At 39.1% G+C, this 21,611-nt stretch overlaps 1 protein-coding gene across 2 annotated transcripts in view; it reads right to left on the reverse strand.

The window, feature by feature from the left end:
- Positions 1-277: 277 nt before the first annotated feature.
- LOC121441131 (amine oxidase [flavin-containing] B-like) overlaps positions 278-21,611 on the reverse strand; it is a 103,200-nt gene continuing 81,866 nt past the window's right edge. The window contains exons 6-15 of one of the 2 annotated variants that reach the window (XM_041642264.1): positions 20,961-21,102; positions 18,857-19,006; positions 17,483-17,642; positions 13,815-13,911; positions 12,365-12,418; positions 8,306-8,363; positions 6,320-6,417; positions 3,053-3,164; positions 1,788-1,850; positions 278-742 (exon numbers count right to left, since the gene is read on the reverse strand). In XM_041642264.1, the coding sequence (XP_041498198.1) occupies positions 590-742; positions 1,788-1,850; positions 3,053-3,164; positions 6,320-6,417; positions 8,306-8,363; positions 12,365-12,418; positions 13,815-13,911; positions 17,483-17,642; positions 18,857-19,006; positions 20,961-21,102 (1,087 nt within the window). In that variant the 3' untranslated portion in view covers positions 278-589. The remainder of the gene's footprint in view (positions 743-1,787; positions 1,851-3,052; positions 3,165-6,319; positions 6,418-8,305; positions 8,364-12,364; positions 12,419-13,814; positions 13,912-17,482; positions 17,643-18,856; positions 19,007-20,960; positions 21,103-21,611) is intronic. The other variant, XM_041642265.1, reaches the window with a different exon arrangement.

Raw genomic sequence — 21,611 nt, forward strand, 5'->3', positions numbered from 1 at the left:
GTCTATTATTTTGATGGACTTTGGCTGGAGATAAGAGCAAGAAGCTGTGTCTTACTGAACAATTTTAAATCATTTACCATATATGTGAGTTCATGATGAATCACACTTTCAAAACGCACATAACATCTAGACTCTTGGTTTGGCTTATCAAAACCTTTAATGTTCACCCAAAAAGAAGAAACAACAAACATATGCTCAAACAGATTTATTTTAATTACTTAAGTGTGTCTTAATCAATTAATGGACTTATAATGAAGATACAAAAGAACGACCAAGGTAAGACTTCCACTCTCAAGAAAAATAAAAATCAGTTGGCAATACTGCACAAAACAGCAAGACTAAAGGCTATCTACTGAGTAGCACAATACCAGTCAAAACAAAGTGTGTCTATTCTAAAAATTGAGGGGGCAGAAAAGTTGGAAATGGGTGGAACACAGTAGAGGCGCTCACAAGCAGCCAAAATGGAAAACAAGTTACTGTAATTTCTCACTCCATGTTCGCTGCGTGTTTGTGAAATTTTATAACAACCCCTTCCCAAAGCCTTCCTGCTGCACAGAATGAGACTACTATGGGTGTGGAAGGCCCTTCCTTAGAAACGCACAAGCAGGCCCCTTTTGTGGGCCAGAAAACCAAGAGCTGTTGCTGAAAAGATGGTGGTCAATCCAAGCAGCTTTAGCAGTCCTGGCACAGAAGGCAAGTGTCTCTCCAGGAAGGTGCTGGTAATGGGTCGTGCAGGGACATCCTGGGTTCAGAGAACATTTGCGTGAGTACAATATTGAACATGTCATTCCAGAAACTATTTCTTTCAGATTTATTTTAGAGTAACCCACTCATTTCAACCTCTGGTATAAAACACAACAGTCCCTTGTGGCTCACCCCCTCTTCTTCACCTGGCCATTTATGTGACTTTGCTAGTCTTTCTGCATCCCAAGGCTGAGATGGCTCCACCTCTCATATTTTCTCTTAGGGTATCCTCTGCCAGAATCATACTTTGGGGTTATTCTCTGTCTTTCCATCTGAAAGCCCTTGCATTCTCAGACCACAGGTCCTTGCAAATCATAAGTGTTTGTTGAGAGAGGATGGATGAATTTCCCTCTCAGCCCACCAACCTATTTCTAGCAGAAGTACTCGGACAGTAATTTTGGAGTGTCAGGGCTGTCCTCTATAGCTTTAAGCTTAAAAGGATAGAAGAATAACTGGCCTTATGGATACACGCTCTCTAAACTCTGTGCATCCTTCCCGCAAGTCAGAAAAAAATTCTATGGTTTTATTACAAAAAATGTAATTGAAGTGAGTTTAAATGTGTTTCACTTTGTTCTACTCCTTCACCACATGAGAAACTTTCCCTACCTCTTATTTTTCTACCTTATTTTCCTATTTCCTTTTGAGAATCATTAAATGAGACCATTCAATAGACATTGAAGCTCTTATGATTGAGTTCTTATTTTGAGTTTTGTTTCTTTTTACCCTCTTTCTTTCGTTTCTTGTCTTGTTAGAGATCTAATGCAGGATCTTACACATGCTAAGCAACCATTTTGCCTCATCCCCACTCAATTTTAAGTATGTCTAGAGTTCTCTAGAAAATATTTCCTTATGATAAAAATCATTTTTTATTAATTTGCAAGATATATAGCACTGTAAATTTATCAAAGTTCATATAAACCTGTAATTCATGTGATTTACTTAGATAGCCATACATAGAATCATTAAGAAAAGGAATCTGCATATATACAATTATGCTCATGGGAACAATCATTGTTAGAGTAAATTTGTGAAATATAGCTTACCACAGACTCTGGTTCTGGCTGCCAAATTTCATCTTCTGGAATCTTCCCAATGGCATGTAGAATCTGAAATGAAAGATTACCTTGACAAATAGCAAAACAGATACTATCTTTCTTTTATTCTTTAAGAAAGAATGAAGTGAATGCCTCTTGGGATATCAAGGTAAAGGGCAGAGAAATCTACTTGACCTTTAGAAAGATCCCTAAAGATCTTTTATTTATGGCATAAAAGGTCTCAACCATTAGTTTCACCATAAATTTTAGTGTATGTGAACATACCTTAGTGGGAATGAGACTAGAAGACTTGCCAGAAAAAGAATAATATGTATTATGAATCCTTGTGGAAATACTTTTTGATTCTATAACATCAGGTCTAGGTGATCATTTTTATTTAAAAATTTTAATAAATGTATCTGTATGTGTACTTATTGAGTGGCTGATAAGGAGGGCTGACTGAGAAGCTAAGGACAATAGCACTGGGTTTTGATTCTACTGCATGTACTGGCTGTGTGAGAACTTAGTCTGTTTGGATGCTCACCTTCCTAGACCTGGATGTAGTGGGGAGGACCTTGGACTTCCCACAGGGCAGGGAACCCTGACTGCTCTTTAGACTAGAGAGGGAATGAGGGGAAGGGGAGGGAAATGGGAGGAGGGGAGGATGGGAAGGAAGTGAAAATTTGTAATAATAATAATAATAATTGCATCAGGTGCTTGGAGAAAGCTTTGGAGATCACAGGAGGCCATCAGATCCCCTAGAACTGAATGTGGGTGCTGAGAACCAAGCCTCTGCAAGAGCAATGAGTGCTCTTAACTGTGAGACCCCTTTCCAGACCCTCTATTTTTAAAGATCTGTTGTATTTGTAGTTATATGCATGTGTGTGTATGATGTGCAGATGTCCTCTGGCTCTGAAGATGGCATTGTTTCCCCTGCAAATTAAGTTATAGGCAGTTGTGAGCCTCCTGATGTGGGCACTGGGAACCAAACTCAGGTTCTATCAAAGAGTAGGAAGCTCTCTTAACTGCTGGACCATCAGTTAATATCTCTTAAGTACAACTGAAATCTGACCTCCAGTTCAAGTAAAATATTAGATATTTTCATTATTTTGTTTGATTAAGCTGTTCCTTTTCCTTAAAACTGCTATTATAATGGTTTCCCAGGTCTATAGCTGGGGAATATGGTTTGTGTGGGGATACTGCCAAGCTCTCAGGTATTTTTGAGCTGTTTATCAAGCTTTTGTGCACCTCAAGCCCATGATCCTGGGCCCTACCTCTCTGGCAGCTCTCTCCCCAGCCTCCACAGCTCCCTCCATGTAGCCACTCCAGTGTGTGGCCGTCTCAGTGCCTGCAAAGAAAATCCTGCCCACTGGCTGACGTAGAACCCTGGGAACAAACACAGAGCAGTAAATGTGATTTTATAAATCCAGAAATGAGTTCTCTCATGAGGACCCAGGTCAGTTCATTTCTTAGATTAAAAACTTCTAGGAAGACACTGGCAATGTGGAATAATGTTCCGTAGGGACCTTAGATATTCTATAATCTCTGTCATGGGCAAAATGGAACAAAAGTTGGAGTTCACACACTCCGGTTCCAAGAGACTACAGGGAAAAGATCTGACATTAATATGGACAAAATAAGTATTTGATTATCTTTATGAAGTAAGGGACTGATTAAGCCAAGCATGTATGGTTACCTTTATATGAGGAAGGTGTCACATGCTTCTGATTTCTTACCTAGTTATTCTACCATTAAACTTGACAGTTTCTTCTAACCAAGCTTTGCCCTCCTCATCTGTTTTTAATAATTACTTGTTTTGTTTTATTTCTGTATAATACATAATGTATCCAAAGACTTTATATATGCTAGGTATGTGTTCCACTACTGAACCGCATCCCCAGACCTTATCTATGTCTTAAAGGGATAGTCTAATGATTTTAAAGATGGCTTATAATATTAAAACTGAAGAAATAAATAAGTCTTATGGCTAATGATAACTAACTCCTATTCGCTACATTTCAGAATAATTACATCAAACTTTAAGTTAAAAATTGTTGGGCACCAGCTCTTCAAAGTTCATTACTCCCCACCAAACCCCTAGTACTATTATTATACACATTTCCACAGGAGAATGTGGAGTCAGACTGTGGTAGGCCCTGTGATGCACTACCAGGAATGAAGGACTTGTTTGTTGGTGGAAGTCCTTCCAGAAGATGGTATTCTCATGCGGGCACTCGTTGGAGGTGGCTATTTCCACTGGAGAAAACTACATCATGACTCCTTCCAGCACCAGTGACTGACAGAAATAAGCTTTTAAAAAATGCAAGCCCCAAACTTCAACATGAGACCACTTGGAAGGACCATTCTACTTCTAGAATGCTTTTAGAATGCTTCATGGGGTCAGCTGGCACCTTTGTTGAAATTGCATCATCACCTCGCTTGCCCTTCCAGATACTCTTGCTTCCTTCCTCTCCCTTTCCCTAGTTTCAATCCTAAGGACACAGCGGAATATCTATCCTGTTTACTGCTTGCTTCAGGGTCTTCTTCCTAGAATGTAACCAACAACAAAAGTGAAGTGCTTTTCTCTAGTTTACAGACAGCAAATAGCAGAGGTAGTATTCGAATCCAAGTGATCTAACAACTCTAACACAGTCTTGCTACATGTCATCTCTGTACTCCGTTCTATTTTCTTTGTAATCTTTTCAAGAACTCCATGATAGACTACTAGTTAACATCTCACATTATGTAGAAACCAACAGGCTCAGGGCAATGTGCAGTGACTCAGCAAGAGCCACAGTGCTATAAAACTGCAGATGCAGCATTTGAAATATGTCGAGCAGCTGCCAACATCTCTATTTTTACCATCTATGTGTTACCTAATATATTACCATCACAGTTTCCATAGTGCTAGCATTCTAAGCAAAGAGATGGAAAGATCACAAGCATGTAGCCCATAAGAATGAAAGTCCGTTATCACGCTTACAAACACACCTTAAAAGGAGTACCATTTACAGCCATTTTCATTCCATCTCAGGCTTCCATGATCAAAAAAGGTTCTTAACTGTTGAGCCACTTCTAAATCCTTGATTCTTGTCATTCTGTCGTCAGTATCTCCTATAGCCCAGTCACACCTAGCTTTGCCCAAGGCCTCGTTTGCAGGATTCCAACAATGATTGCTTCCATACCATTTGGCCTAGACTGCATTCCCCAGGAGGCTTCTTCTGCTCCCTGCAGCCTGACACAAAGCCATTGCACTTCACTAGCTAAGGTGAGATTGCAGAATTCCACAAGTCCCCAGAATATTTTATCGCCTTTAACGAAAGCACTGGCACTAGTACTTTAGTACTTCCATTTCTAATGTTCTGTCCTTCCTCTGCTTCCCACCATTGCCTCCAACACTGTCAACTCTTCAGAAAGGGGGTACTGATATTGACATCTTTAGAAACAGTAAGGAAATGGTTGGCACTTATCCAGTACACACCGATGAATTGTACTTAGTTTGTACCTAGCATATCTGAAAAGCAACCTAATGACTCAGAATTTTACTGGACAGTATCAATATCCTTTAGCCCTCAAATTTTCTCTGGATTCTATTTTGGCCTCTATAGGCAGATAAGGAACATAATCTCCAGAATCATTAATCATCTTCTGCTAAACAAATTTTGACCCTTCTTCCACACTTGTTCTCATGGAGAGCTGGATCACTTGCCTTTACCCATTAACACTCTGTGTTGTACTCTCTCAATGCCCTTTCATTATTTCTCCTGATTTAGTTTAGTGTTGCTAGGAGAATTGGAGTAATGACCCTTAATTTACACCTTGTTATCATCATCAAATGCATTGAACTCAACACCAGTGACTCATACTTGGATGCACAATGCTCTTACTACTAAAAACCTATGAACTCTGAATGGGAGAGTCATATCATATGTTATAATCAGGATAAAGTTTCTAAAGAATAACTCAGACAATAATTACATTATCTTGTGTTTCTCATCCACGTGCTAAGGAAAATCAAATCCAACAACAATAATGACTAAATAGTTGATTGTTAGTAATAGAGTAGGAACCCAAGCCCTTTCCTCCCTGGTCTAGAATTGATTCTAAGTTTACAGTGCCATGCCCACATTGACACAGAACAGTGCCTGGGGAAGTTTATTGAGTTCCAGACTAAGTATTAGGACACAGTACTGTCAATCTTAACGAACCCTCTGGCTATTTAAAGTGCTTCTTACGTGTCAACTTTCTCTGGTTATATTGGTTGAGTTTGCTTCTCTAGCAGAATGAAGAACAGAACCAGCAAACATGGTGCAGCACTGTGACTTCCTTTATGAGACGCATGAGCATCAAAGGAAGTTGGGGATATTTTTTCTCTCTGGTATTGACAAAAACTAGCAAGAAACACGGTAACACTTATCTGGAGCTTGGCTTCAATTGCAGGGCTTTCAGTCACAGCTCGGTTCATTTTTATTTATTAAACATGGCTTGTTTGAATAATGTGTGCCAGCCCTGTATGAGTTGGTGCAGTGATGGGGCAGTACCTTCCATACTGGGTCATGATGCCGGGAGGGAAGTAGGTTGTGTAGCAACCTCCGGAGTACTGCTCTTCACACCAGTTCATCTCTTCATAATGGACTGGCTGTGAGGAAGAGGGAGAAAAGCTTGAAAGAGAGGCAGAGGATGGTATCTTGTCTATTGTGTATCCAGTACATGCTTATAGACTTCATTGTACAGAACAAATTGCACCTGTCTCTTAGAATCTGAAAGACACTGCTTCCAAGCCTTCCTGCTCCCTCAAGTCTTTTGTAGAAATTAGTGCAGTATTTGCATGTAATGTGTGCAACCCTCCTGTATGTTTTAATTCATCTCTAGATTAGTTATAGCACACACTGCAATAAAATGCCATGCAAATACTTATCACACTGAAACTTCAGGGTTTGGGCAGTTTTTCAAATATCTTTCAAGACCTGTACATACAGAAGGCTATATGCACTTCTGAAATACAGCCGTATTATCCTGATGTTTCTTAAGACATGTCTTTGGGCAGGTAAATGTTTTGAATAATAAACTTGTGATAATTTCAGACATTACAAAGTTTTCTCATTTGTCACATACCTGTCTTAATTTAATTATGCTCTGAGACAAAGTTTTCTCATGTGGTATAAGCTTACCTAAGAGTCTTGATTCTCCTCTCCTGCCTCTACCTTCCAAGTACTGGGATCATGGAAATGCACCACTATTCCTGAACATGGGTAACTTAAGTTCTTGCTCATAATAATTATCGGTTTCCAGTTTCACTTTCTTTTACCTATCAGAAAGCTCTTAGTGTTCAATGGTTTTGAAAAAGTTTGAAAATGATATAGTTTACAAGGATGGCTGACCAAGAAAAACAACCAGAAGTGTTTATCTATGAAAGAGACGATGTTTTGGTAGCAGCAAGCTTTGCTGAAGGTAGAATAGTATATGCGCACTATGCCAGGATGGTTGAACCTGTAAAACAACCACTGGTCTGGAAAATGTGTTTTAGTCATTAAGAGGCTGTAGTTTAGTTGAGAGATTTGCAAAATCCGAACTCCTTATAAAAATAGAGCACAGACCTAGCATGCAACACCCTAGGTTCAATTCTACCTGGGGATGGGGGCGAGCCAACAATGAATAACCTAGACAGAAAGTTTATTATTAAGCATATTTTGAAAACAGAGCATTGATATAACAAAATATTTAGAACTAGACTTTGAAAGCTTTTTTTTTTAAATTCAATCATTTAGTTGACTTTGCATAGTCATTTAAGGCGCCCTATTTACAAAGTGTGAGGGCCTGCCTAAGTAGTGAAAGGCCCTAAGTCCCTTTCGGTGTTAACCCTATCATTATGCTTTCTTTTGACATCTGAGGGCAGCTGTTGTTTTCTGAGCATCTTTCTCTGGCTCTTTGCAGCCAATCATAAGAAAGGTTGGGCATTTTTTTCATTTCCTCTTTCTCCAAGGAATTTCTTTCTCTGACACAACAAATATCAAAGTCACACTGAAGCAGGTGACTTTCTTTGTATAAAAACACACACCAGGACAAAAACAACATCTTTTCAGCATTAGAAATTGATCATCAATATCCTTTTTAGAAGACACTTTATCAAATAAAAATTATCACCTTTTAGAAAATACAAAAACAACTTCTTATCTCATTAAACAATCATTCAATGATTTCATACGGTGCCGGAGAATTTGATTTACAAACTGCTGTCACCCAAATGCCTGCTCTGGGAACAGCTCTGACTTTAGGGACAAAAGAAGCACTACCTAAGCCCAGAGTATGCCCCAGGTTCCTTGCCTCATTATATACACAGACAGGACTAGCTCACACTTTATGGAACCATTTATACATTAAACCTATATGTACAGACCCTTCTGTGATTCTTTGGGAAAAGATGAGCAGTAGGGTTCAACTGACACAAACCTGTCCCTGAAAATGCTTTTGGGGCAAAAAATAACCCCAGGCCTCTCCCCATTGGAAAAAAGGCTGGGAAACCTTACCTGCAGAGCTTCTTGGGAGTTCAGAACTTTTGCATATAGCTCGCAAAGTTTCTTCAGTCTGTACAAAGAGAAAAAAAATAATGTTTTAATGATGAAAATGAAGGTTAAAGGAACTGAGACAAAGAAAGAGTCAGAGACATTTATTCCCTGTATCAAAGTCTCTGAGTGCTAGCTTTTCTACTTCGGCATTTCATGTTAACTAATTACTGTTTTCTTTTGTTTGAGATACTACACTGCTATGTAACCCAGGCTTGCTTGGCATTCTCATTCTTCCTGCCCTGACCTCTCATGAAAGATGATTACAGGAAAGTGTGAACATACCCAACTTCATTTTAATTTTTGAAAACAAAGAGTTTATCATATTTCTAATATCTTAAAACCAATAGGGAGACTATTGCTAAATCTTTAAGAAAGAAACTAAAGTGAATCTCTGGGTATATCAACTTGGAAAGGCGAGTCTCAGGTTCATCCCCTGACTTTTCAACTTGGAAAGGAAAGTAGCAGCAATCTGCATTTTACAAGCCTTCCAAGTGAATCTCAAATTTGAAAACCACCAATATAAGGTTTCTAGTCCAATAATGGTTTCTTATAAATAAATTCTTAGCAAATTCTAGCTTCTAAGTCTAGTGGTAGAGTTGGAAGTAAGCCGGCAATTATAATTAACCAAATAAGATGAATCAACTAGTTTATCAATTAACATAAATCTGATGGAGGAAGGTCATTGGCTAATAAAGGAACTGCCTTGACCCATTTTATTGGTTAGAGGATAGGTGGGAGGAGTAAACAGAACAGAACGCTGGGAGGAAGAGGAAGTGAGCTCAGTCTCGACAGCTCTCCTCTCGGGAGCAGACGCCTGAGAGAGACGCCATGCCCCGCTCCCGGGATGAAGCTCTGACCCAGGATGGACATAGGCTAGAATCTTCCTGGTAAGCGCACCTTGGGGTGCCATACACAGATGATTAGAAATGGGCTAAATTAATATGTGAGAATTAGCCTAGAAGAGAATGGGCCAAGCAGTGTTTAAATGAATACAGTTTGTGTGTTGTTATTTCGGGGCATAAGCTAAGCTAGCAGTGCGGGCAGCTGGGGTGCTGGGGACGCAGCCCCGCCGCCCTTATTACTACATAAATCTAGCTAATGATATATGTCTTTAAATAAATATAGCTGTTTCAATACTGTTTTTATAGATTAGTAATATTATAAAGGGGATCGTAAGCATGATTTAGAGTTGTAAAAAGTAGTATTATCATGAACTGGAGAGTGGGTTCAGGAGTTAAGAGAGTTGCTGCTATTCCAGAGGACTTGAGTTCAATACTCAGCATTCATGTGGTAGCTCACAGCAGGTTGCAATCCCTGCCCCAGGGCATCCAGCACATTCTTCTAGTATCATCAGGTACCAGGCGTAGCTCAATATGGTGCACACACATACATGCAGGCAAAACACTCATACACATAAAACTAAATCTTTTTCTAAAATGTAATCTTGTTTTAAATCTAGGAACTCTTTCTACAAGCAGATGACCAAAAACTCTTACTTTCTTCTGCATCTCTCTTCCTCTGAAATAGCTTGGCACGGACAGAGGAATGATGACAGAATAAAGGTATGCAGGTAACATTAGAAATGGAATGAAATCTATAAAGAGGATTAGAATTCAGAAAGGTGGGCCTTTTAAACCCGTGGAGAAGAGACTGATAATTCCAAAATATGGCTGCCAAAGAAAGAAATGAAATTGAACCTTCACTTCTTTTTAAAAAGTTATATTTTATTTATTATTTGAGAAGTTTTTACATATATGCAATATATTTTGATCATTTCTCTCCTCCAATCTTCCCCTTAACTCCTTCCATATCTATTCCCAATCCCCTCCTTTTTTAATGACTCACCAAGTCCAATATGTGCTAGCTATTTATTCATGGATGTGAGCTCAGCCACCAGACCATGGTCAGTTTACTAGAGTCTACATCCTAGAAGGCATCAATAACTCTTTGGTTATTAATAAGCAGTCATGAGTACCTCGACGCTCCATGATATAAACTCTTACTTCAAAATATACTTCAGAAAAAGAAAAGATTTTCAGATAGAGTCCAGAGATGGGCACGGTGTTGCATGCCTGTGATTTCAGCACTTGAGAGATGGTGGCAGGAAGCCTGGGACTTAAAAGCAAGCCTGGGCCAAATAGTGAGTCAGAGGGCAGCCTGACTAGGCAGCAAGTCACCTAACTCCTCTTTCATTATTAGTCCCAAAGTGGTGGAAAAATGGATAATTAAAAATACATATCTTGGAGGGCTGGAGAAATAAATCAGTGGTTAAGAGTGTATATTGTTGGGGCTGGAGAGATGGCTCAGAGGTTAAGAGCATTGCCTGCTCTTCCAAAGGTCCTGAGTTCAAGTCCCAGCAACAGCATGGTGGCTCACAACCATCTGTAATGGGGTCTGGTGCCCTCTTCTGGCCTTCAGGCATACACACAGATAGAATATTGTATACATAATGAATAAATAAATATTTAGAAAAAAGAGTGTATATTGTTCATTGGAGGACCCATGTTAAGTTCCCAGAATCTACACTGGGCAGTTCATAGTTGCCCCAAACTTCAGTTCTAGAGGTATCCAACACCTCTGGCCTCCAAGGGAACCTTCACTCACATGTACACACACACACACACACACACACACACACACACACACACGTTACATAGACATACACACAAGCACTCACCCACATGACACACATGTTTAGAAAATAAAATCTAAACAAAAGATAAAGCACAAACAGTATTTTGGAATAGAATTTTTCTGTGTATGACAGATCATTTATTAAATTGTTAAAATGAATAACCTTGACCACATAAAAAGATACAGCTGAAGCCGGGCGGTGGTGGCGCACGCCTTTAATCCCAGCACTTGGGAGGCAGAGGCAGGCGGATCTCTGTGAGTTCGAAACCAGCCTGGTCTACAAGAGCTAGTTCCAGGACAGGCTCCAAAACCACAGAGAAACCCTGTCTCGAAAAACCAAAAAAAAAAAGATACAGCTGTTACAGTATATGATGATTAAGTTCTGAACATGATCAAAAAGACAAATTGGGAAAAGACGTGTTCAAGGCATTGAAGATTAAGTAGTGAGTCAATCAGATAACACTTCCTAAATTTCATGGATCTTACATTCCATTGGGAATATTTTAAAATCTATGGCCCAGTCAGACTTCCACAACTCTGGCAATGCATCAATGTAGCACTGGTTTTGGAGAACAAGCTGATGCAGACAGAAAGAATGCATTGTAAAGTCATTTAGGCTTTGGGTCATTAAATATGTTACCAGTGGTGAATGAAAAATTGCCAGAAGACATAGCCTCCAGAGAAATTAGTCTCTGTATCTATAATCTACTATTGCTATGCATCACTTATGTAGTGCTGCCTAACCTAGCAATTTGTCTACTTCTCTCCTTCATAAGTAAATGTTCAGCACTCTCATTATGTCCTTTTTTATACTGTTCATAGTTCTGAGCATAATGTCTTTGTACAATAACTTGATAAGTAGTAATTTGAATATTTGGTTCTTAAGTAATAAGCATTGTGGCATATAAGACCCTTGTCATTTGCATAGCAGATACATCACATTAGTAATGCACATATTATAGGGTATTTTGTAAGTTAAAAAGCAAATAAACACTGAAAGACAACTAAATAGTCAAAAATGAAAGAAGAAAGGAGGGAGACAAAAAGGCAGAGGAAAGAAAGGCAACTTACTTGAAAAGCCACACTCCCTATTTAGTATGTGTTCTTGCTCTAAAAAATTATTTTCTTCCAACTTAAAAAATAAAAGGAAGTAAGGAAATAAGAAAGGAGAGTAGAAGAGAGGAAGAGAAGGAAGAATGGCAGACAAGGGATGAAGCAGGGCAAATGAGGGAGGAAAGGAAGGAAGTTGGCAGGGAATGAGGGAAGGAAGCAGAGCGAGAAAAGGAAGGAAGGAGGAGGGACTTGGGTGAGGGAGAGGAAGAAGAGAGGGAAGAAAGAAAGAAAGAGAGAGAGAGAGAAAGAAAGAAAGAAAGAACATTTTGTTACCTTTCTTCTTTGGTAAGGCGTGTCAGTTTTCTAGCTTTGTGAGCCAGGATAAATCTGAAAACACAAATAAGAAAAAGTGGGCAGTTTAATACTTTCTTTCATCTTAGCTTCATTTCTATAGCTACATACGCTCTGTGCAACATGTAGAAGAAACCATTTATATACTAACAATGTTCATAGTGTTCCTGTTTTTATATTGCATTCCTGACAGTGAGGAGCACTTTCTGGCTTTGGGAGATCAAGGTACCAAAAGTAAATGTCTGGCCATGATTTCTGCCTACGGTAATATGGTGACGGAACTACTGCCCTCCAGCAAGCTGGTGACCAAGAGGAAAGGACTTGGACTTCAAATGCTCACTTAAGGCTGTGTCTGAGGTCTCCAGTCCTTTGCCCTCTTGCCCTTTGGTTCTGTCTGTAACACTTAGATTTTTGGATGCTGTCACATTTCCAACTCAACAATTGCTTTCTTCTTAGCAACTTGTTTTGTCCTACCTGTTCTTGCCTTGGCCTTCTGTTGGTCATCTCAATGTTTACTCTAGTAAATATGTCTTTATATCCACTACTGACCCCCAAACACTCTTCAGCTATGCCAGTCTTCCCTAGCAAGGTGAAGATAGGGCTGGCTTTCACTTCTTTGTAGTGGGACTCAGAAAAAAAGCTCACTCTCATAAGTAACATTTACTGTGAGTTAGATAGAATGGTCATTACCCAAACTCATGTTGAATTATAATGACATTGAGAGGTGGTAGGGACTTTCAGAACATTACTTTGTTAGAAATTCAAAGGACTAATATGCTTTTTGTTAGAAATTCAAAGGACTAATATGCTTTTCATAACAGTGGTTTACTTCTTAGGAGAGTGGGCTATTTTAGATAGCAAGCTTGGTTTCTCTGCTTGCTTCTTTCAATCCACTCTTGCCATGTGATTTTGCAACAGATGTTTATCCCTCCCACTTTTCTGCCATGTATGGAGTAGCATAAGTTCCTCATTAGAAGCCGAGTGCATATTGATTCCATGCGCTTGCACTTCCAAAACTGTGAGCTACAGTGAAGCTCTTTGCTTCGTCAGTTGGTCAGTCTTAAGAACTTTGCTGCAGCAACAGACAACATAGTAAACAACATGGATGCCCACAAACTACTTAGTAAAACACTCCTCCTAGTAATACACTGAGTAAGATCAGTCTATCATGTAAAGATGTCCCCCAAATATATCTACTAATACATTAAATATGAGGTAGAAAATTGATACAACAAAATTTAAATGTTATTCGTATTTGACATCTAGGTATTTATTAATTTAAAAGAAGGAATAAAATACTTCTAACACTGAATTCGGAGATTAGTACTATCAAGTAAAAAAATCTTTTAACAAAGCTTTTTTTCCTTAATCAACAGTATTCTATTGCTTTGCCAATAGCAAATATGACTACAATACTATAATTGTGCCTTACCCAATTATAGCGGCATAACTGCCATCGGGTTTGGTATCATCCAATGTGTATGCAATTGGAACTTCCTCTCCTTCAATAACCATGGTTCCACAGAAATCTTAGAAAACAGTGAAGTGAATGAACATGTTCATTACCATATCATTTCACCCACAACAAATGCAATTAAACATACAGTTTTCAACTTGAGAAATTTGGAGGCCAAACATAACACATTATATTCTAAGTATATGAAAGCAAATTAAACTGATGTCAAGGAGACGGCTAGGTAATCAAGGTCTTAGGGAAAAAGTGAGTAGGTCCAGACATTGTAGCACAGCTGGTACAGTGTCTTGGATTTGTTCCCCAGCAGTGAACAAACTGGGTGTGGTGGTACATACCTGTGATCCCCACACCTGGAGGTAGAGGCAGGGACCTCAGGTATATAGTGATTTTGAGACCAACTATGTAAAACACTGTCTTGAACAAAATCAAAGTGGTAAATGGAAATGGAAATACAAGAGACTACATGTTCCTATTTCATGAGGAGCTGCTCCTCTTCCAACTTTTCTTTTAGGGTGGGGTCTCACTATATTGTTCAAGCCAGTCATGAACTCCTGGTCTCATGTGACCTTCCTGCCTCAGCCTCTTGAATAGCTAGGACTACAGATGGTCCTACTGTGTCATGACACTTAATGACTTAATGCCAGTTGAAGCAGCCTTCAACTTTTAGAACACAGGGTAGAGAGCACATGGGAAACTAAAATGAACCACATAGTCCCATTTTAAACCTGACCTCTAAAGACTCTTTTCTTTCAAGAATAGCAACATGGGTAAGAATTTTAATTTATTCTGAATTAAGGTAATCTTATCATCACTGTATGGAACAAAATACAGTTGGACTTCTGTATCTGTGAGTTCTGTAACAGTCAATTCAAACTTACTATCAAAAAAAATTTAAGGGGGCTGGAGAGATGGCTCAGAGGTTAAGAGCATTGCCTGCTCTTCCAAAGGTCCTGAGTTCAATTCCCAGCAACCACATGGTGGCTCACAACCATCTGTAATGGGGTCTGGTGCCCTCCTCTGGCCTGCAGGCATACACACAGACAGAATATTGTATACATAATAAACAAACAAACAAATAAATAAATAAATGGGAAAAAATTTAAGGACAGGCTTGGTGGCACATATCTTTAACCCAAGCATATTCTAGATAGAGACAGGAGAATTTCTGTGCATTCAATACTAGTTAGCTGGTCTACATAGTGAATTCTAAGACAGCCAGGGCTACATAAAGTGATCCTGTTTCAAAGAACCAAAAACATTTTTAGTTAAATCTATACTAACTGAATATATCAACTTTTTCTTGCTATGATTCCCTATGTATAGTGTTTATATTGCAGTGTTTATATTATTTATACATATACATATATTATATACACACATATATAGTATAAACATATATGATGTATAATTGCTATTAGATGGCAACATGTATTAAGTATTTTAAATAGAAATTATTTAGAGTATATTGGAGAATATGTGATAGGGAGGTGGAGAGGATCTGGAAGGAGGAGTGAAAGAATATGATCAAAATACGGTGTATTAAAAAATAACTAAATACTAACTAATTACATCAAACAAACAAAAAACCTAAACTAGTCTTTATTCCTTGTCCTAAATTCTATCAACTTGCCCATAGCCAGCTACCTAAAATTGATGGCCTGGGTCTCAGAAGGAAGAAACTCAGCCCCATTATGCTATTGTTATTGAATTCAAAGGGCAAAAGGACAGAGCTCTTTGAGGTAAGTCCTTTGAAAAGGGTAGAATACTTGCTCAGTAGATATTCCAATAAAGTAAGAACAATAACCAGGACTAGCTGCTGGGAGGGGAGTTAAGAGACTGAAGCATGGCTGGGTAAGGTTATCAATTGTCCCTCCTTATCTAGGAGATTTTACTTCAAGAACTGGCGTGGAAAGTCCTTCTGTATATGTGTTGCTTTTATTGGTTAATGAACAAAGCTGTTTTGGTCAATGGCTTAACAGAGTAAAGCCAGGTGAGAAATCCAAACAGGGATGAAGAGAGAGACTAAGAGGAGACAGGGAGGAAACCATATAGCTACCATAGGAGACAGGCACCTTCACCAGAGTCTGCCAAAACTTTGCCGGTAGACCACAACCTCATGGTGATGTATAGATTATGGGATGGGTTAGTTTAGGTTATAAGAGCTATCTAGAAATATGCTTAAGCTATTGGCCAAACAGTATTGCAAATAATACAGTTTCTGTGTGATTATTTTGAGTCTGAGCAGCCGGGAACAAATGAATAGACTCCAACTACAAAAAACCCCCAAGAGAACCAAAATCCTTGAGTGTGCAAGTCTCTTACATAAGGTGGGAACCTAAACACATTCTCTTATACACTAAAAGTAATTTTGAGATTGCTAAAAATACCTAATAGGATATAAACGCCACATAAATTTTTATACTAAATGACTGAGAAACTAACAAGAACAAAAGGCCTACACATATTCAAGACAGGTATAATTCTCTTCTGAATTTTGTTCATCTGTAGCTGGCTAGATATGATGAGCAGAGCCCATGGATACAGAGGGCTGACTGTGCACAGGAAATGCTATCCAGACACCAAACTGTGACACTATTCTCAATTGTTTCCAACACAGTCTTATGTCTACAGTCTTCCTCCCATTCTAGTCCACCCTAGCCTTATTTTACCCTCAGCTGAAGGGATTGCTCATCTTTCCTAGTCTTCACTCGGTAGATAAGTAGACATGATCAGAGAACAAAAAGAAATGATTGTACATGTTGTTCAAAGCAGCAGATACTAGCTGCATGTGGTGATTCACTTAAAGCAATAAAAGGCCAAAAAATTGTTTTTAGTGTCACTAACCACATTTCAGGTGGTTGGTACCCATATGTATCTAGTGATGTGAATGTTAGACATGATACATCAGGTGGTTGGTACCCATATGTATCTAGTGATGTGAATGTTAGACATGATACATCAGGTGGTTGGTACCCATATGTATCTAGTGATGTGAATGTTAGACATGATACATCAGGAGTGTTTCCTACAATGCACAGTGCAGCACTTTCGTGAGCATTCCCATTCTCTGTCCTACCTGGTGTAGTAGCATAAATATACATGGATGAAGAAATGGATTTTATTTCCTTTAGTAGGAGCTTGACACTAAGAAAACATGACCTGAAAAATTTCACAATTGCCACTTTTGGGGTGTGTGAAGTTAGGGATAAAGCACAGAGTCTTGCATGTGCTGTGAGATTATTGAGCTAAATCTCCATTTATGAATCCATGTTTTATAAATTCATGCTTTTGGTATCTTAGAAAATAAAGTCACATGTTTTCATGGAGATTTGGAGAGAAATAAATAAACTTGAAATCAAATTATTGAAAGAATTGGTCAGATTCCAAGGAAAAATAATTCATGAGTTTGTGTCAATATATTTTATTTGCAAGAATTGTTCATAGAAACTGCAGTAGCCAGAGATAGTGGCACACACCTATAATACCAGTATTCAGAAGGTTGAGACCGCAGGATAAGGAGTTCTTTGTCCAGAATTCTAACAAAAATAGTTATATCCAAATATGTATCTTGATACAAAGTTTCTTGGGCCTTCTCTGCTACGTCTTTATGTCCAGAATGTACTTACCCTTTTGCCTCCAGAAAGGTTCTTTATAATAAACTATGCACTTAATGACTGAACCCAAAGGCACACGAGTGATCAGCTGGTTTCTTAGCACCGGCAGGGGAGGACTATAGTGAATCTTCATGCCAAGAATAGGTGGAATGGCACTAATCACATATTTAGCCTGAAAGAAAAGTAAGCATGGTTAAACACCATTGGCCTGCTACAGAAGATTTTTTAAATCCTCTCTCTCTCTCTTTATGTTTCTACCCTTGCTCCCTTTTCATCCCTTAACAGTGAAGTCAGAAAGACCTTGTTAAAAACTAAAGCAGCCTTTAATACTCCCTAGTTCTAAACCTTCCGTGCCTTCCTGGTTGCCTCTCCATTCCACTTCTTCTTAGTCCCTGCCTTCATTTTGCTTGCGTTTTGATCACCTTGCATTACTTGGTCAGTCCAGACATGCTTCCAATTGAGGCCCTGGTCCTGGCTGTTGTTCCATCCATCTGTAGTTCTTTTCCCACAGAGTCATCTCCTTCAGCTCTAGTTTACCTATGTTGCCTTTGCTAACAACCTTATTTAAAGTAACATGATCCATCATCCCAGTCATCCTTACAGGATGCCTTCTTCTTTTCCCATTTGATTTGTCTGCTGTGAATAATGTTCTTGTACACTGTAAAGATTTATGACTTGTATTAGTTTAATAAAATGCTGATTTGCCAGTAGCCAGGCAGGAAGTATAGGTTGACTGACCAGACAAGGAGAATTCTGGGAGAGGAAAGGCACAATCTGCAACCACCAGCCAGATGTAGAGAAAGCAAGATGAGAATGCCTTACTGAGAAAAGGTATCAAGCCATGTGACTCAACATAGACAAGAATTATGGATTAATTTAAGATGTAAGAGCTAGTTAATAAGAAACCTGAGTTAATAGGTCAAGCAGTTTATAATTAATATAAGCCTCTGTGTGTTTCTTTGGGACTGAACAGCCGTGAGACTGAGCAAGACAGAAACCTTCATCTACATTCTTCCACACTACTTATCACTATTTGATACACTTTAGATTTCAATATATTTGGCTATAGCTTTAGTCTTTTGCTAAAATGTAAAACCTCATGAAGTGAGAAAATTCCAAACTCTTAGAATAATGCCAGGCCCATAAGCCATCCTTGATACTTATCAAATATTTCCTTTGGGTTTTTAATTACGCAAGGGTCAATTAAAGTGAGGACATTTTTAATCTTCTCTCCTCTCAAAGAGTTTCATTCCTTTTGTTTTCTTTCAGGCAGATGTAGCTCTGGCCAATCAACTCTAAGAAGTCTGGGCTATCCTTGACCTCATATATGCTTCAGTTACTCATGGGATTCTGATCGCTTTCCCTCACTTTGAGAGTCTTACTTACCTCATATATTTCATGGTTTAAGGTTTTCACAACAACATTTTCCCCATTCTGGTCAATGTGAACCACAAGCCTCTCAAGCTTCACTTGGTTCCCAAGGAGCTCCATTATCCGCTCACTCACTTGACCGGACCCACCAACAAATTTCCTTTCCTGGAAAGAAGAAAACTGGACTAAGGGTGGATGGTCAACATAAGAGCTGACATAAACAGCTAAGTGGCTGTTTCCCCTGGTTATTCCTTCTCTAATGTATATGAAATTTCATAGTATTATTGGGAATAATTTCCTATACATTGTTGTCAGATTTACTTTTACTTACATTTTTATTGTTAGTTGGATTTTTAACTAGAGGCTACTGTCATTTGACAAAATTATAGGCTTGGCTTATTAATTGACCCTAAAGCTATATTACTGTGGATTCCAGTGCTCCAAACTGAGATGAACATTCTCAGAATAAACCTGGTTTCCCTTTTGCCTGGTTAACACATTGTTCTGGGCCCCTTCTACATTCTTTGGCTGGTCCATTGGGCCTAGTCAAACTCTACCTACATATTGACCATCATTTTCCTGAGTATTACTAGTACTTGTCCTGTGACTCAGAATCAGACACACCCCATTTCTGCCGTTCCTACACTACACCTCCAGCAACAAGTCATCATTTTCCTTCTATTTTGGGTGGGCCCACCTTATCTAGGGTCATATGTCTGCTGCTCCATTGGCCACCAATGTCATTTCATCTTGCTGAATCTACCTGTCTGTTGGCCCTTATTTCATACAAGGTATTTGCAGCCAGGCTCTCTGGCCTTGCTTAATTTCCAAGGCAGCTGCAATCCTGCCAAACAAGCTAGCCACCTAACAAAGGCAAGGATGTATGGCTCCTTCTCTTTTGTTAAAATGTAGATCGCCTGGGGAGAGGTGTAGAATCCAAGCTGGTGACTTAAGTTGCAGGTGATTCAGTAGTCCCATGTCCCCGGAAAGAGAATATTAATGAATTTCCACCTTGGTTTACCCAGGGGATAAAAGGTGTTTGAATAAAAAACGCGGGTAGATCTTCAGGAATGGATGAAGCCTGAGATGCCATTCCCATATTGCTGTGTGAACTGTGTCTCATTATTTCCCGCACCTCTGTATGGGTTGAGTTAGGGAAAAATAGTTTCTATATTGGGGCCACGGACCCTGACACCTGTCTTCAGCCCTGTTTCCAAACATTCAGGAGTTTCTGAATACTATACCTGGCTATGCACACAGTTTACCTGACTGCCTCCTCATCCTCAAGTTTTAGAGCAGCTAATTCAAAAAGCATTATACTATTATTATTAGTAATTGTGTGCGTGTGTGTGTGTGTGCATGATGTGTATATGTGAGTGGAAGTGTTAAGGTCAGGGAGCAATTTTATGGAGCCAGTCTTATTCTTTCTACCTGCCTGACTTGAGTTCTTGGGGTTGAACTTAGCTGTTAAACTTTTATAGCAAGCTCTTTTACCTGCTGAAGAGCTTCATTATTCATTGATTACCTTTTTAAAGACTTTTTCAAATAGGTCTACAAAGAAGGTGAAAAGAGGAGGAGGAAGAAGAAAGGATAGGAGGTGAAGAAGACAGGAAGGAAAGGAGTAAGACAACCAAACAGATTAAAAACTTAAATTCATTTTATACTCTGCCTAACAGGGGACCTTTCACAATGCTCAACAAACAGGCATTGAATAAATAAAAGGAAGAATGAATCCTCATATGTGGCGTCGCTTTTCAAGACATTCACCTCTTCCTTCCTTCATTTATTTTCTCTTTATTTCTTTTTCTTTCTTAGTACTGGAGAAGGATCCAGAGCCTGTTGCATTCCAGGGAAGTGTTCTTTCAATGAACTACAGCCCATACTTTGGCATGTTCTTTAAATTTAAGTGCATATCTGTGTTTTCCTGTTTGGAATTTCTGAGGAGCCTCTTAAAATTTCCACTTGGATACCTGACAACAGATGGTTCCTTCCGAAAGCTACTTGAAGCTACCACGGTAAATAAAGCATGACAAACTACAAGCCTGTCTTATTCATCAGCATTGAGTGACTGCAGAATGACACCCATTTCTGTAGTAGTGAGTTTGTGTGGGTACAGTACCTGCCCTCCATTGGTAGTTGAGATGATTCTGGTTGTGCCCCCACACTGCTTTACGTACCACAGGAACCACAAAGCAGAGACCTCATGGGTCTCTGCAGTGACACACAGGTTCACAAAGAGAGTAGCAAGTTGCTTTGCCGAGCTGTTCAGAAAGAAACAAGAGTATGGTTCGCAAATGCAGAACAGAGCCTTCTGAAAGGTCTAGAGTAGTCAAGTTTCTTGTTTCCTTGGCTATGTTTACTACAATTTAACAAACTTCTGGAATTCAGTATCATAAAACATGAAAACATGGACTTGGAAATTTATGCCCCCTAAAACAAAACACCTTTTTCAGAATTGACTTTGGCGTCATAGCCTGTGGCATCAGTTGTCCCTACACACTCACTAGTCTTCCTAAAATTCTTCTTTGGGTAAAAGGCACTCACTTTCACTAAGTGGTTAAAGCCAAGACTCTCAAAAATAATCTTGAATCTCTGTCTCTATCTCTCTCCTCCCATAAATCCAAAGTGTATTTATGTGCACCACATATGTCCAGTTGTTGAAAAGGGTGTTGGATCTTTTGAAGGTAGAGTTTCCAGGTGGCTGTGAGCCACTTGATGCAGGTGCTAGGAAGTGAACCCAAGTCATCTATAAGAGCTATTTCTGCAACTG

The sequence above is a fragment of the Microtus oregoni genome, unplaced genomic scaffold (genome assembly GCF_018167655.1).
Source record: "Microtus oregoni isolate MIOR12 unplaced genomic scaffold, Mior012 000073F_ref0000255, whole genome shotgun sequence".
In the NCBI taxonomy this organism is placed as follows: domain Eukaryota; kingdom Metazoa; phylum Chordata; class Mammalia; order Rodentia; family Cricetidae; genus Microtus; species Microtus oregoni.